Source organism: Oxyura jamaicensis, chromosome 1, assembly GCF_011077185.1.
Source record: "Oxyura jamaicensis isolate SHBP4307 breed ruddy duck chromosome 1, BPBGC_Ojam_1.0, whole genome shotgun sequence".
In the NCBI taxonomy this organism is placed as follows: Eukaryota; Metazoa; Chordata; class Aves; order Anseriformes; family Anatidae; genus Oxyura; species Oxyura jamaicensis.
In genome coordinates this window covers 40,662,540-40,678,125 of record NC_048893.1, presented here as the reverse complement: position 1 = coordinate 40,678,125, position 15,586 = coordinate 40,662,540, and the positions used below count along the sequence as shown (strand labels likewise).

Genomic DNA, 15,586 nt, shown 5'->3' with positions numbered 1-15,586 from the left:
GAGTTTTAAACTAAGAGAGATTAGGAGGAAATTCTTCACTTGGAGGTTGATAGGCACTGGAACAGGTTGTCCAGAAAAGTTGTGGATGCCCCATCCCTGGAGATGTTCAAGACCAGGTTGGATGAGGCCCCAGGCAGCCTGATCTAGTGGGTGACATCCCTGTCCATGGCAGAGGGGGCTGGAACTAGGTGGTCTTTTAGGTCCGTTCCAACCCAAACCATTCTGTGATTCTATGATTCTATGAAAATAAGAACTCCAAAAATGTATGATGTCATTCCTTTGATAAGTATCTGCTTAGAACCTGCTTAGATGATGGATCAGTCTTGTTTGCGTCAATCCAGAACTGCCACTGTTACAAGGTAAGAGAGAGTAGACTGGGAGAAGTATTTGCCACCAGTGTGACTCCAATGTGTTTTACCCACAGTCCTAAAATAAGAATTGCATCAGGCTGTACTCTGCCAAACCAGAAGAGCTAGGTTCAGAAATGCAGAATTAAGTGGTAAGTAAATCCTTGGTAGGAGGGACGTCAGAGAACGTATAAGCTGTGCATTACCATGACAAATTATTCCCAGGGAATGGGGAGCATACTTCAACCACTGCTTAGAAAGACCAAGGAAGAACTGCATGCAGGAACAGGCTTAGCTATACTGAAAGCAAAATGTCCACATACCACCACCACCACCCTCCCCGCCCCCTCTTCTTCATAATATCCCAGCTTGAGATCACATCAAGAGCAACCTGAAGCCCTTTGATCTATTTCATTGTCCAAACTCTGGTATAATTAATAGGAAAAGAAATTAAATGCAGACTTTTAATTATGCAGATCAGGGTCTGCTCTGAGAAGTAACAGGTCTCCAAGATGGCAGAAGGTCATGAGAGGGTTTCACCTCTAACACAGACACCACTTCTCATCATGTGGCCAGGCCCTTTATTTTCACCTGGCTGGTGAAAGTAGGGAGGGTAGCAATATTACACAAAGCAAATAGGCAATATAAGGAATACTCCAGACCATTCTTCACTAAGGAGAAGAAAATGAATACAGAGCTGTGAAGACAGTTGGAGCCAGCCCCAGGATCCTTGTAGACATAGATGGAACCAGAGGAAAAGAGCCAGATCCATTAAATATATCAAGATGAAGGGGTAAACTACATGGTTTCAGATGTTTGACCTGGAGCACGTAGATTGTTAATACTGTAGCCAGCATTGACATTATTGTCTCTTTGTTAAAATTAGCTTTTCCAGTCAAAGCATGCCTCAAAGATCAGATGATGTGAGGGAGACCCAAATGGCTATGCTCCCTAGTTGCAGCAGAGAGCATAGTCAGGGAACCACTGCAAAAGTGACAGCTATTCTTAATTACCGTGGTATGGTACAATACCTTTTTTGTTTGCAGGGAGAACAAGGAGCCCTCCTATGACACTACAGGCCTAAAAGCTGTGATAAACTTCTGAACTTAGCAGACAGCCCTGGAGCTGCGGCTGTCATTTTCAATACAGCTGGAAATAAGGCTGCACATCCTCATTTCCAGGGTTTTCAACATCCTAAGGAACTATACTTATCTCAAAATGTAGAGATACTGCAATGGCTCTATGAGAGGAACAACTCCTTCTGTCATTCATCTCTTGAATCCTATGAGGACAGAAGCTATAAAACTATATAGACATACATCTACTCAGTAGGAAAGAAGAAATTTCAGGAGACTTGGAATTTCAGGGAAATTCTAAGATGATAAAGGATATTCCCATGCTAATGGTACACAGAAATACACAGGATATGGCTTTGATCTGTGTTTCCAGAAAGTTGACCAAATGGAGAAGAAATTATGATTACCAGCTTTGTCATGGTTGTATGCATGCTGTGTACAAAGGTAGAGGCCCCTAGGTGCTGTTTTTGATATCCTACATTGGAAAACTTTTCTGGCAAAATGAATTAAGTATGTATATTCCCAATGTGGTCATTTTAAATAGCCAGTGATCTAGAATACAGATATAGTGTCACGGGAAGGAGAATCTTTATTCTTCTTCTTCTTATTATTATTATTATTACTATTACTATTATTATTTTTACTTCTATTCCAGATCTGAATACTCCAAATTAAAGTCACTTTTCTAACAAGTTGTCTATCTGAGCAAAGTTCTTAATCTTCCTCTCATCCTTTCCATTCAGTTGTTTTTGTATATTCTTTGTCTGCTCTCCTTTAAACATCGCCCTGCACCCCCCTTCTCAAGCTATAATTATATTTTTCAGATTTTTTCTGTGTCACACAGCTAAAATATGGGCTTTCCTACCTTTGAAGACATGAAACATCTTGTGGGAGCTCAGAATTTAATTACTCTGTTTTTTGTTTTGTTTTGGTTTGGTTTGGTTTGGTTTTTTGGTTTTATTTAGTTTTTTTTTTTGTTTGTTTCTTTCCCTCAAGTTTTACTGAGATTGCTTACCTAGACATCATGCTGTGAACTTATCACCTGAAAGTACTTGTTTACCCTTTTTGAGAGCTACTCTTATTGAATACCAGATTCCCTTTGCCTATCACAGAAGATAGGGAAATAAGCTTTTGAAACCATCCTGACAATATTGCGAGATGCCATTCCTTTGGGTTATATTTTTTTTAACAGAGATTTGTATCAACTGAGGCCTTGTCCTTTCTCTTATGCAAACTGCATAAGAGCCATCAGCTCATTACTGAGAAAAATCTATGTATATTTGTTAATACCTCTCTGGTAAAGGAGAATAGAATCACACCTTTTTATTCAGAATTGCAAGATCCTTCTCCAACTTCACCATCAGATTTAGATTTCATTATCCTGAGTAACAATTTGAAAGATTTTTCATTTTACTGTTCATCCCTTTTCCTTTTTGAACATCATGAGTCACTTACAAGCACAGATCTTTGGGGGAGGTGAATCATAGTCTGTCTTTTTTAAAACTCTGATCAGTTATTCCTTGTTTTCCATTCTTAATGAAAAGTTGTTAATGGATTTTATGGGCTTTTCCAAGAAACAACTTATGAGTGATCCCTGGCCTCTCTGGCTCTCAGTTCCATCTTATAGAGCTGCCATTTCAACCAATGGAAAAAAAATACTGAAAATCTGCAAAGCAAAATGTTACTCTTCTTTTTTGTTTGTTTGTTTGTTTACATGGAAATATGTTTACTTTTTTTAGACCCAATTACTTGGAGGTATATACACTCTGATTAACACACTTCAGGCTATTCATTTCTTTTCTGAAAACTAAGTGCACAAGCAGGTACTGCAGAAATACAGGAACTAGATTACTAACTTGTGTTCTGTTCATTTAAGCATACCGAACCTGGAAAACATAAAACTCGAGTCTCTCATTCCTTTGTATTTTCAGAAGACTTTCACAGCAACCAGTCATGAAATCTGTGAAGACCCACTGATAGTCATGGGGCAACAGTCAGAATTTAAACAAAAAGAGATCACTGTGGGAAGAAACTGGCCTGCACAAGAAAGAAGCTGGGATTACTTTTTAAAACTCATACTGAACTTCCATTAGTAATGAAACAATTTCTACACATAGCCAACTTTCTGTATATATTTCTGTTACACTTGTGTGGAACGCTCACCTGGATCTGCTCGAAAGCATAGAATGAATATCTTGGGTAGTACATCTTTATTCTGTATGGCCAATCTTGCCAGAAATTGTCTAGTAAAGCCAGAAGATTCTTGCAGCATTCAGCTCTGAGCAGAGAGGAAGAGCTCACATGTGGGCCCACTTGACGGTGAAAATAGGAATGACATTTCCAAACTTCCCAGTCCTCACAGAGCTTCACATAACAAAACCCACATAATCTCATATAAAATTCCATGGGCCTTAGAACATACTACACTTTTATACCAAATGATGCTGTGCTTTACAAAAAAAAAATTTAGACATAGTATAATAATGACAATATTATCCTCCTTATATATTAACATCCCTGGATACTGAGGGATGCTGCTCAGCAGTGTCTGTGCAGCACATCCCTGTCTGAGGAAGTATGACAGCAGGATACTTAAGAATACTTAAGGAATATGTACATACTGTAGGGCAGGTATACTTTGCGGCACATTTAGCACTTCTAGTTTCCACCTATTGATCCTGTTCACACTTTGACTCTGCTAAGTGATTTGCAAGCACCTCATCAACCTGTAACTTTGGCTTCCTCTGGTGGAAAACCTAAGCATGTGAGCAAAATAGGGAACCGGAGGGTTGGTGTGGGGGGCTGGCATGAGAGGGAGAGAAGTTGTGGGAGTGCAGCAACACTGCACTCAATAGGAAGCACCCAATATATCACCAAACAACGTCTACCTGTATAGACATGTTCACTTTGTCCTACTTCAGCTTCAGACTTCATACACTTTTTTATGTTACAGAAAATTCTCTCTATCACAAAAATGTTCCCTGCTTAAGCCAGACCTCACACCACCTTCTTCCTAAACTACACATTTTTTTAACATATATTCTTGTAGCTCTTTACTGAAGAATTTTCAATTTATTAACATCTTTTTAAAGGTATTATTAATGAAATGAAATGCAATATTGTAGAAACAATCTTATTGGTGAGGCACACGGTCACATTGATTCCCACTTGTATCAAATACACTATTACTTCCCCAAAGAAAGTGTCAGCTCTGCTAACCACATATTTTTACTAAAAGTTCACATCCACTTGGCAATGTGCTCCAACTCTAACACCTTTTCTAACACTGATATCCAGGATGTGGTAAGCAAGACCTGTATTTTCATTGAACACAACTCCCTCTGTTGGACTGCAGCATTTCTGTATCCCAAACTGTAAAAAAAAATTACCTTTGAAGCATGGTTTTACAAACTGGTAGGAAACAGTGCCAAAGATAAGATTGACATAATTAAAAAAAAAAAAAAATAGTCTTCATTAAATACATTGAAGTCTCCTATGTTAGGAGTCGTTTCATAAAAAGGGTCTTTTCTGCCCTTCAATATATATGAGAAAAACCCTGCTACCAGCTACAAATGCTTTTGTACATAGATGTGTACTGGAAAACAGTTCCCATGTGAATTAGTAAGAGCTAATTGTAAGGAAGAAAAAAAAAATGATAATAAGATAACGTCAATCTTAAGAAAAAATCATCATGAAAAAATATATGCTCAAAGTTTTTTGCAACTTTGACTTATTTTACTACTTGTGCAGCTGAAAGCACCACAGACTGCATGAAGAAAGAACAGCAATGTTCAATGTTAGTTTTTCAAAATTGTGAAGGGACAGTACTGTCACTATAAAAAGATTTTTAGTCCAACACTCTAATTCTCTTGCATTTTACCTAGGATGGATTATAAATGATATTTCATATTCTTACAATATCTTTGATATGATCTGTTTAGAGACAAAACACTGGAGATCTTTCAGTATATTTTTAATATGTTCAGGAAGAAAATATATATATATATATGTTCCAGGAGTTGGACATGATGATCCTTACAGGTCCCTTCCAACTCGGGATATTCTATGATTCTATATATCTGAATTCTACCTTTTTGGACCACTACAGAAAAGCTTTACAATGTATTTTCTATCCAAGATACTCTACTGCTTTTTCTCATGATGGCAGGACTTTCAACAGAAATTAAAGAAACAAATTGATTATAAACAAGCAGAAGGGAGTTATAATTTTATTTCATCAAATGTAAATTATTGAAAGACTATTTATTCTAGGTTTCCTTAACTGATAAACTTCTGAAAGGAAAAATGAATGTGGCATTTTTTCCATCGAAGGAAAGAGATTTGAAAACAAACCAAAACAAACAAACAAACAAACAAAAAAAACTTCACAACTACCTCATCCTTGAATGAGATAGTTGTGAAGAAAAAAAAATCACAAAAAAACAAGGCCAAACAAGGGGATTATAAATGATGCTGTAGACAGACAACGTATATTCTAAAAACAGATTTTTAAATTATTTTTATTTTAACCCTTAATAGTAAATACCAAAATCATTTTACCACACTAGATTTATCCAGAAGAGAAGCAAATATCACCAGTTAATGACAGCCATGAGGATTCTGGTAAAACTAACTGTGTAAAAACTGGATGCTGCTGGAGTTTTATTAACTTGTACCTGTGGAGCTGGTTCAGCTAGTCTACAAGTTTTTTCCGTATCACTGCCAATATGAGAGCAGCGTGCAAGACATTGCAACAGACTTAACTAGAAGAAAACTAATAGAGAAACATTAAAAAAAATAAAAATAAACATGAAAAGATGTTTATGAATTAGGGTAACAGCTGAACTGAGATACTTCAAAAATCATTTGAAAGATGAAGCTAATGGCAAGAGGAAAGCCAAGTGGTGAGTGAAACAGAACTTGGGACTATTGGTAATGACTAATTACAAATTGATATTGGTATCATCTACAGAGCATATCAAATATTCCCAGCAGAAGACAATCCACGTCAGTGTTCACTAACTTAAGCTAATACAATGTCTTAGACATCACTTCCTGGGAAGGGTATCAAATAGAAGATGAATACAGGAAACATTTCTTCTTAATTGCAAGTTATGAGAGCAAGGATCACAAAAACATATGTGAAAGAGAAGGGTGGTGGGATTCTTGAGGTTTATAAGCTAAAAAGGTTGAAATGAAGGCAGTGGGCGAATGGCTAATATGCATAGGAATATGAATGAATGAATGGCTAACATACTTTCAGGAGTATCATAGCACTGAACAAGTGGATAGCATGTTTATAGGAATAGCTTGATTACTGCTGATTTGATGGCTGATGTTCTGAAAGTCCTGAGAGGACACAGTATTACATATTGGCCTATTTCAGATATGTAAACTAGCTTTGAACAGAGCTACACTTTTTTTTTTTTTTTTTTTTTTTTTTTTCTGAATATTATAAATATCCAAGAGTCCAAAAGACAAATGTAGAGCAGACTCAATACCTGGGGTCTGAGAGGCTTTGGAAAAAAGCTGACAAACTTGAGCTACTTTAACTACTTTAAAATGTACCTTAGTAGACTTTAAATTTCCTATCTCAGTTAAAGAAATCAGTGGGATAAAATTGGTATTTCAAAAGGCAGGAAAATAATCTGATCTGACCGTAGAGGTAAAACAAGAAAGTGACTGAATTACTAGAAATTACTGTCTCTAGTAGTTGAACTGATGCTTTAGCACTGTGCGAGTACTGATGCATGATGATGTATAGGAGTGTTCAAAGCACCCCATTTGAGAGCCAGAGCACCTGAGACATATTCTGTGGCCTGGCTGAGTTCAGAGTTCTGCTGGCAGAAGGGGGAATACAAACCAAAGAGAACCCTGCAGGTACTGAAGTACTGTGGTACTGTTGCAGCATCAGTATGCATTGACCCTGCTTCCCTATACTGCACTAGAGATAGAGATAGAATCCAGAATCCCTATGCCACATAAAGATTTTCTGGTCAACAGGGAAGACCTTTTTTTCTTTATTTTTTTTTTTTTTTTTTTTGAGATGCAAACATTGTTTGAGAGAATGTTTCTCCCTGTACCTTGGCTTTGTCTCATGGAAATGAAGTTAGATATCAAAGTGGTGGGTCCCTCAGCAATCCTAGATGGTCACTAACCAGTTACATAACCTGGGGAAATAATATCACTTTTCTGTGCTTTTGTCTTTTGTTTGTCTTGTCTGTCTGGAATGGCAGGTTTTAATGTGATTAGAGTAAGGAGTGATTATCTCTCCATCTGTGTGTGTAATATTAGAGTTCCACACTGGCGTTCCCAAAGTTCTCAGCCAGGGCCACTAGGTGCTGCTGTAATATGAGTAATTAAAATAATAACTATTATTAAGGAAATTGCCTATATTCTTACTATGGACTGTTTCAAAAAGCCCAAAAGCAAGAAAATAAACTTATTCTAAACTTCCACATTTTATGAACTGTAAGAACAGGAAAAAAAAAAAAAAAAAGATTATGCATTTTGCTGGAACTCGAATTTTTTTCCTTCCAGCTTTCACAGCTTTGCAGAAAACCACTGCAAATACCTTCCACCTTTTAAAAACACACTCAATAAATGCAAAATTTTTGTATTCCATTCCCACTTTTAAGCCGAGCTTCAGCAGTTTGCTATTATGCAAACTCATCCAAACCATGATACTCTGAAATCCTTGCCAGCTACACTACATTCATAAGCACACCTTATTCATATACCATTTGTATGTGAACAGACAGGCAAAGTCCACAGCATGGGGGAGAATGGTTGTAATTGTAAATGATTCAGTAAATATATGGTGATGTTACTGATGCTCAGATTTTGTACCTGCCAGTTCTACAACCTTCCAATGAGGATTTATCTTATTAAATGTAGTTTACTAACCATAAACACAGTACAAGATTAATCAGGCTCTGTATGAATCACAGTCACAAAATGCTTGTTGCCTGAGCGTATTAAAATGTCTTTAAGCAGCTGCCAGCTATAGTTCAGAGAGCTATATGACTAAAGTGCTATTTCTGAAAGTCTTGGAGTCAGTGCATCTAACTGGACTTTACAGTGGACAATCCAAAAGGCTATTTATGTTCAGAAATAATTTGGCAAGACTTGTTCATCAAACCAGTTTTCCAGACACAAAGACTCCACTTAGAAATTTGTTCTTGGATTTATTGCCCTTAAAAATGAAGTTAAATGAAATTATCTGGATAATCAGGAGAAGAGCAGGTTCACTAAAGCAGTTCTGGATTAAGTAGTACTCATGAAGTTTTGCTGCTGAGTTACCTCAATTCCCAAAGTCAGCTAGCACAAAAATGAAGATACAAAACCAAAGTATATGTGCAAAAAACAAGCACCAGGAACAGTATGTAAGAATTAGGACTGTATGTTAAATATGGGACAGAATATGCACAGTTTAAGTAAATCTTTAAAAAGCATTTTAGAAAACTGTAGAGGTGCCAACACAAACTAAAAATGTATTTTTTCTTACCATTTGAGACTGGCTCCGGGGACAGCCATTGATATCTTCAACCTTCTCATTTGCTAAACAAAACAGTGAGGTGAGAAAGAAGTAAACCAGGAGATAAAACTTTCTTCTCCACCCCCCAGCAAAACAAAACAAAACAAAACAAAAAGCACACACACCCACACACACAAAGAAAATAAAAAATAATAAAAAAAAAAAAGTAATTTTTTTAAAAAAAGGAAGAGCAGAAAAGACACAGCAATAAAGTGCACAGGGTTTTGTTGACACAGAGCTCCTTTCTAAGTAAAGCTCGGTCGCACAGTAATAACACTCTTGTTAGCAGCAGTTGCTTCCACATGCCAAATCATGCAAAGTGGGAAGTGCGAAGGAGGTCGCTGCTAATTCTTCAGCCCCTGCAAAATAACTGCTGACATGAAATCTTCCACAATTGTCTTTGCAGGGTCAGGATACAGTTTCAAGGCAGCCCAGAAAGTATGAGCCACTCCAACTAACAAAATGCACACATGGGAGACATATGGTTTAATGGAGCATTCATTTCTGACAATTCAAAGTGTGTAAGATACAGTTCTGGCCATTTAAAGTATGGTTAAACAGCCACTTCCAAACATGCTCACATAAACATATTTTTTAATTAAGACAAGGATGAACCACACAAATATCAGAGACATATGGACCCAGTCAAATTGTATTATTCAGGGTTCATCTTATTGTTAAATACATTCAACTTGAATTATATATTCCCCCATGCAAGGAGTCAGCTCTCAGTGCTTCTCTGAATCCTGGGCTTACCGATGATCTGGATGATTTCTGCTAGCAGAACTCCATCTGCAATGTCCTGTTGCAAATCCTTGATCAACCGCTTGTGGCCAGATTTTGCTAGGTAGTGGTTAGCCCAGTCAGTGTAAATCTGCAGAGCAGAGGGGAGGGCAGGAGGGAGAGAGGGGAGCAGGAAAGAAGACAATAAAAATTCTTAAAACAAATGTTGGCTTGCACACAAGAACTATTTTGGATCACATTCCAATTTAAGAAGTCAGCACCAAAGGAAACAATTTTAACGTTAATTTTTTTTTTTAAATAAAAAAAAATAAAAAAGTAAAACCACAGCCATGCCTCTCCCCCTGCCATTTTCTGTTTTATTTTAACATCAAATGATTCACTCCGTTTCATGAGGGTTCAAGCTTGCTGTGACCAAGCAAAATTCCCCTTATGACTGTAAAGGAAACTCCTGTCATAAATCAGTCATGTCTGCCCCAATTCCACCTCCCACCGTGTTCCCACCTACACGCACGCCCCGCCACGCGCTCTACATGCGGAGGTTCCCTAAGAGAAAGTGAGAGCAGAAATGTGTGCCTGTGTTTTGGTGGGAGTTCATTGGTTTGTCGCTCATGATCCTGCCTGTGACAGTGCCTCTACGACACTTTCTGCAGTAGGCACGCTTTCCTACTCTGCACAGTTCATTTGTTCCCTCGCCTGTGGTTCAGCGTGTCGCAATGTGCACAGAGACTGAAAGCAACAAATGTCCAGGAGCCTTATCGCTGGAATTAGAGCGTATATTCTGGCAATATGCTGCATCCTTTCTTCACAAAAACAGAAGGGGGGAGGGTGAGACCGAGCAGCACAAAAGCCTTTGCAACAGACAGCACAAAACCAGCACTCATCGACAAAAGTTTAGAAGTACCAGCTGAATTACATCCACCAAAGGAAGGGGGGAGAGAGGATGAAAGCAGATCATAAGCTAAGAACAGAGGCATCTATGTGCCCAAGGAGTGTGTTTGCTAACAGAGAAGGGGTGCGCACAACAGGAACCAGGTTCACATAGAGTGAGATGGAGAGGAAGGTACATCGTCCCACATGCACTGAAGGGCCAGTGCTCACACCAGCCCCCAGTTTTCCCAGCAGGCAGGGGCAGTATGGACTAGTGAAACTTCATCCAGTTATCACATAGGGTCAGGGTATCAGTGGCCCTTGGCAGCAAGGGGTGACTGCTGCCAGTGAGGTGCCTGTGGTCCCTCTCCCCATCCCCCAAGAAAGGACTTGCACAGACTATCCTGCTATCCCTGCATGTGACCACTGAAAGAAAGCATATATGTATGGCAGCATTGCTGTATAAGTAAATGTAATATCCACGCTATTCTCTATGCTGAGATTATGTTTGAAATTGTTGAAACTTCACCTCTTTCATAAGAACAATATGAGGTCACTTTATAAACATCCTTTTATTTAACCTCACAGACCCTCGGGAGGAAGGGATCAGAATCCCATTTTGTGAAGAGTAAAAACAGAGGCCAAAGCCATTAACTACTTGCTTAGTTCAACAAGGAAATCTGTGGCAGAACTGTGATGGGAAAGTGGATGAAATTCCCAGTCCCAAGTCTTACCCAGAGAACCAACATCCACTTTCCAGCCAGTGAAAGTATCACTGCTCAGTCCATGTTCACATTAGAGGGACTCATTCGCCATGTGAGTCCCTTTGTCACAGGTTTTCTTCAGTAAAATTCATAGGAAATTGCAACTGGTTTGGTCTATCCTATTTCTTCACAAATTTCTGTATGTAGGTCACCAACTGTTTTGCCATAGCTTTCTTGACAGCTTTAGGACTTTAAATAACTCCATAGCATTAAACTGGAAGAGGATTCATGTCTCCCATAGCCAAAGGATTCTGCTGCTAGATGGGGATGTAAACTTCCCTGCTGCACCCAGAAGTCTTCTTTGGTCACCTCCATTTTCACTGACTGAAACTTTTTTTCACTATTACAGGTGAGTGACATGAAAGACTCCAACAAAATGCTTTTCAAAAACAATTGCAGCTAAGAAAGTGTTTCTTCAGTGTTTATAAATAAATATAAGGAATGCTAATGTGAATCTCTAAAGATGGTATTAGCACAAATTTAGAACAATATGAATTCAGGAGGATAAAAGGCACATACCACACCCATAGCATCATGTATTCCTTACTACTAGTGTTTCAACTTCAGTCATTCTTCTAAAATAAAGTCTCATGAGTATTCTCTGAACTATTAAGCTGAACTATTTTCTGTACTCCAATGAAACTGACCCACTGGAACATACAGAATTTAATACCCATTGTTATTATTTTGGGTTAGTTTTGTACTAAAAATAAAAATATTTTACCAAGCATTTCCTTTTTCATTTGTCACACCCACACATAATCTGGTGTACCAATCCTAATTTTGACTACAATTTGAACTATCCTCTCACTAAGCAGCCAGGGAAATTTCATTCTAGCAGCTGTTGTGCAAGTATCTAATACTCAAAGAATGAACTTCACCCACCCACCCACCCTTCATATATTTCTTTTTTCGTAAATTTAAAAGTGGAAAGTATAAAGAATGTAAATACCAGAGATTAAAGCTAAATATCATAGATAAGGGTGGTGTGTACACAAAAGCTGATAATCTACTTCATATCAGTAGGCACAAGAAATTATCGATGGCTTGTACTTCGACAATTAAGAAAAGATGGAAAAAACCAGTGGGAGGAAGCAGTCATAACAGAGGAGTTTTTTTTTTCCACTTCAAAAGTATTCTAAAAGAAAAATAAAATGTGAAGAGTTGTTGACAGAGTCCATAGAGCAAACCAGTACCCAATTGGCAGGGGAATGTCACGTTTAATTTCCTCTCTTTCCATAGGGTCACCACTTGCCTCAGTTTGCCCCCATTCCCCATAGGACACCCTTTTCATTCATCTCATTCTTCCAGGGACCTAACTGCTCAGGAGTCAGTTGCAAAAAATGAGAAGCATGTAGACAGACACATGAAATTATAAGAATGTATGCACACTGCTATATTTTTTTACATGAAATACTCTGGTGCAAATACCATGGGAAGTAGAGAACCGCCTTCACAGTTTTTAAGTATCAGTTTAACTGTAATTTTATCTTAAATTCCTAAGGACAATAAAAAGCTCCAGTATCATGACTGACAGTATTCCTTTTGCAAAGAAAAGTCACACAGACCAGAAGATAAAAAAAAACAGTAACTTCATGCAACAGTTTGCTTTGTATTAACACTCCCCTGTTATTGGGTGCTGAGCACCTTTAAGGAAGGTGCATTATCTTTTTTCAGAACTAGCAATATATCATTACAGCTTGCACTAATTGTTCAGTAACATTTCCCCAAAATCTTTTATTATTTTATTTTATTTATTCTATTTATTTTATTTTATTTATTATTTAGAGCTATTTCCAGAGAAGGCACACAGGAGGGTTAGTTGTTGCAACACTTCCTCCTCGATTCATTGCTTGGCCCAGTGACCCCGCCTTACAGCTACAGACTGGGATGGGCTGATGGCTTACTCATTTCCTCCCCAAACTTCCTCCCCTACCACCATGCTTCACAGACACAACCAACTGGGGAGTATTTGACTTCAGTGTTAGGTTCCAACCCCTGGTGACATACAGGAAAGTCGCCATTTTCTGCGATGCAGAGGACTAGTCTCAACATCATGATAACAGAAGGGAGATGATTCTGTGTTTGTGTGGTCCAAGCCGCATCCTGATTTTGAATGATTTAACCACTTGCAACACGAAGCAGTATTCAGTGGGGCAATTTGAGCTTGGGCACAGCCTGCTCATGTTAACAATGGTTTCCCCTAGCATTCCTCAACTGCATGTCATGCTAAACTTCCAGAAAGTACAGAAAATAAAATCCAATCCAAGTATAGTAATGAATGTCACCTCTATACTTCATACGCTGCTGTAAGGAACACAGGAGAGCCACTTGGCAGGATAGATAATAAAACAAAACACTTGGTGATACATTAGTTTAATCAAGTGAAAAAGGGTGGGGAAAGTTACTGACTTTCTTAGAAGATTCCTTAATCATAAAGCAGACAATTATACACCAGGCAGTACTATAATGAATCCTCTTTAAAATTAACACAGAAATGTTACCACCCATAATCAATGTTAAGAAGGAAATGTCAAACGGATTTCATAAGTACAGTCTGCCTAACACAATAATAATGCATGACACTTGTAAGCATCTTCCACAAAATCATCTCAACATGCTTTCCAGACAAAAATGATATCACCCCTATTATTTAAGATCCCCTAGACATTCTGTAAGATGTGGGGAAATGGAAACTGAGGTATAAAGGCTTTCTTGGTGGATTTTTTTAAATTATTTCTTTTTGGTTTAAAATTTTATTTATTTATTTGTTTACTTGTTTATTTGTTTACTTGTTTATTGAATATGGTTCTCTCAAGGGCAAGCAGAGCTGGGAATACAACCCAGATATTCTGAGTTGCAATAATTTCTTATATAAAATATATATATTATTTATTGATCAGGCTGTTTTATAAATAGGCATGGTGCTCAAAAATGTATATTTCAAGTATCAGGATCCTTCTGCATATTTTTATTTGCTTGCTACCGAATCTAGAATTTCAGATCTGAGAATGGTCTCCTGTTGCTATCGAGAAGACAGCTTTCCATACTTAGTGTGCTCCACTGTCATTCAATTATGTGCCACTGTTGCTGGGAAGAACAACAGTTGCAGCCAGCTGAGTTATGCCAAGACCTCATGACAAATTTCCATGCCATTTAGTAGGATAGGTTATATTTGAAGCAATATTTAAATATTTGTCCACTATATGAAAAAGTTTCCTTCCTAGATATCTGGGAATCAACGGAGAGTATCCATTTCTCAGCATATGTCCTTTAAAATGATGTGGAAGACAACTGTATCCTCATTCATTAGTAAAAAAGAATGGAAATGCTGTCCATCGATGCTTTCTTCTGTGCACAATATCAGCCTTATATCTCTGGAGGAGGGGATGCTTTTTAAGAACTACATTTCCCAAATGGATGCCTTTGACATCAGCCAGCTTCCCACAGTTTATTTTTTATTCCTTTATCTTGTAGCAAACAAGAGCTGGAGAAATGGAAGGAAAAGTTAGCTATTACAAAGAACGTTACTAGCTGCTGCAGAATACCTGAGTTGCAATGGTTCACAGCAATATACAATGCTACTTCTTCACACAGCAGGATTCTGCCTTTTATTCTGTTCTCAGACTATACCTATACATTTGATAATCTTTTTTTTTTTTTTTTCTCTAAAAAAAAAAAATCTGAATAAGGTAGAATACAAGATAAGAATTTAAGTAGTCAGCCAAAGTGGAAATATGGTATTGTTAAATTAATAAATGTATTATGTGAATTACAAGTGTAATGTATCTATTCTGCTTAAAATCTGGTCATCAGAGACAACTGATTGTTGATCGCACTTAGAGCTTTTCACCCACAGACACTTGTTCAAGTCATGCTTGTACCAGAAGAGATTGATGCCTTGTTTTTGCTCTTCTTCAGTATGCTGTGAAATGAGCTGCAAAGGCTGCGTATTTATTTCCTGGGCTGTTTTCCAGTGTGTGGCCTAAACTGGATGTTGAATACCCAACAGGGCCTACATAACAGTCCCAGAGTCCCTGATGAAGGGGACTTGCCAGAGTACAGGGCATGACCACAACTCTACTTAGACAGATCTATTCTTGGCCAATAAATTGTGGGTAACAAAACGTGTTGGAGTGCCCCCAAAGCAGCTTGCATCTATAAAGAGAAGCTGGGAAATGCACTGACTAGTGTTAGAAGAGGGTGAGGAAATCTTTGCAAAGAGATGCTTTGATTTCGTCTCTTCACTAA

General features: G+C 37.9%; 1 protein-coding gene across 12 annotated transcripts in view; it reads right to left on the bottom strand.

Annotated features, from left to right (window-relative positions):
* Positions 1-15,586, bottom strand: part of NAV3 (neuron navigator 3) — a 549,850-nt gene that overhangs the window by 181,800 nt on the left and 352,464 nt on the right. For all 12 annotated transcript variants that reach the window (XM_035334661.1, XM_035334665.1, XM_035334615.1 and 9 more), the window contains 2 exons: positions 9,717-9,834; positions 8,931-8,983 (listed from right to left, as the gene is read on the bottom strand). In XM_035334661.1, the coding sequence (XP_035190552.1) occupies positions 8,931-8,983; positions 9,717-9,834 (171 nt within the window). The remainder of the gene's footprint in view (positions 1-8,930; positions 8,984-9,716; positions 9,835-15,586) is intronic.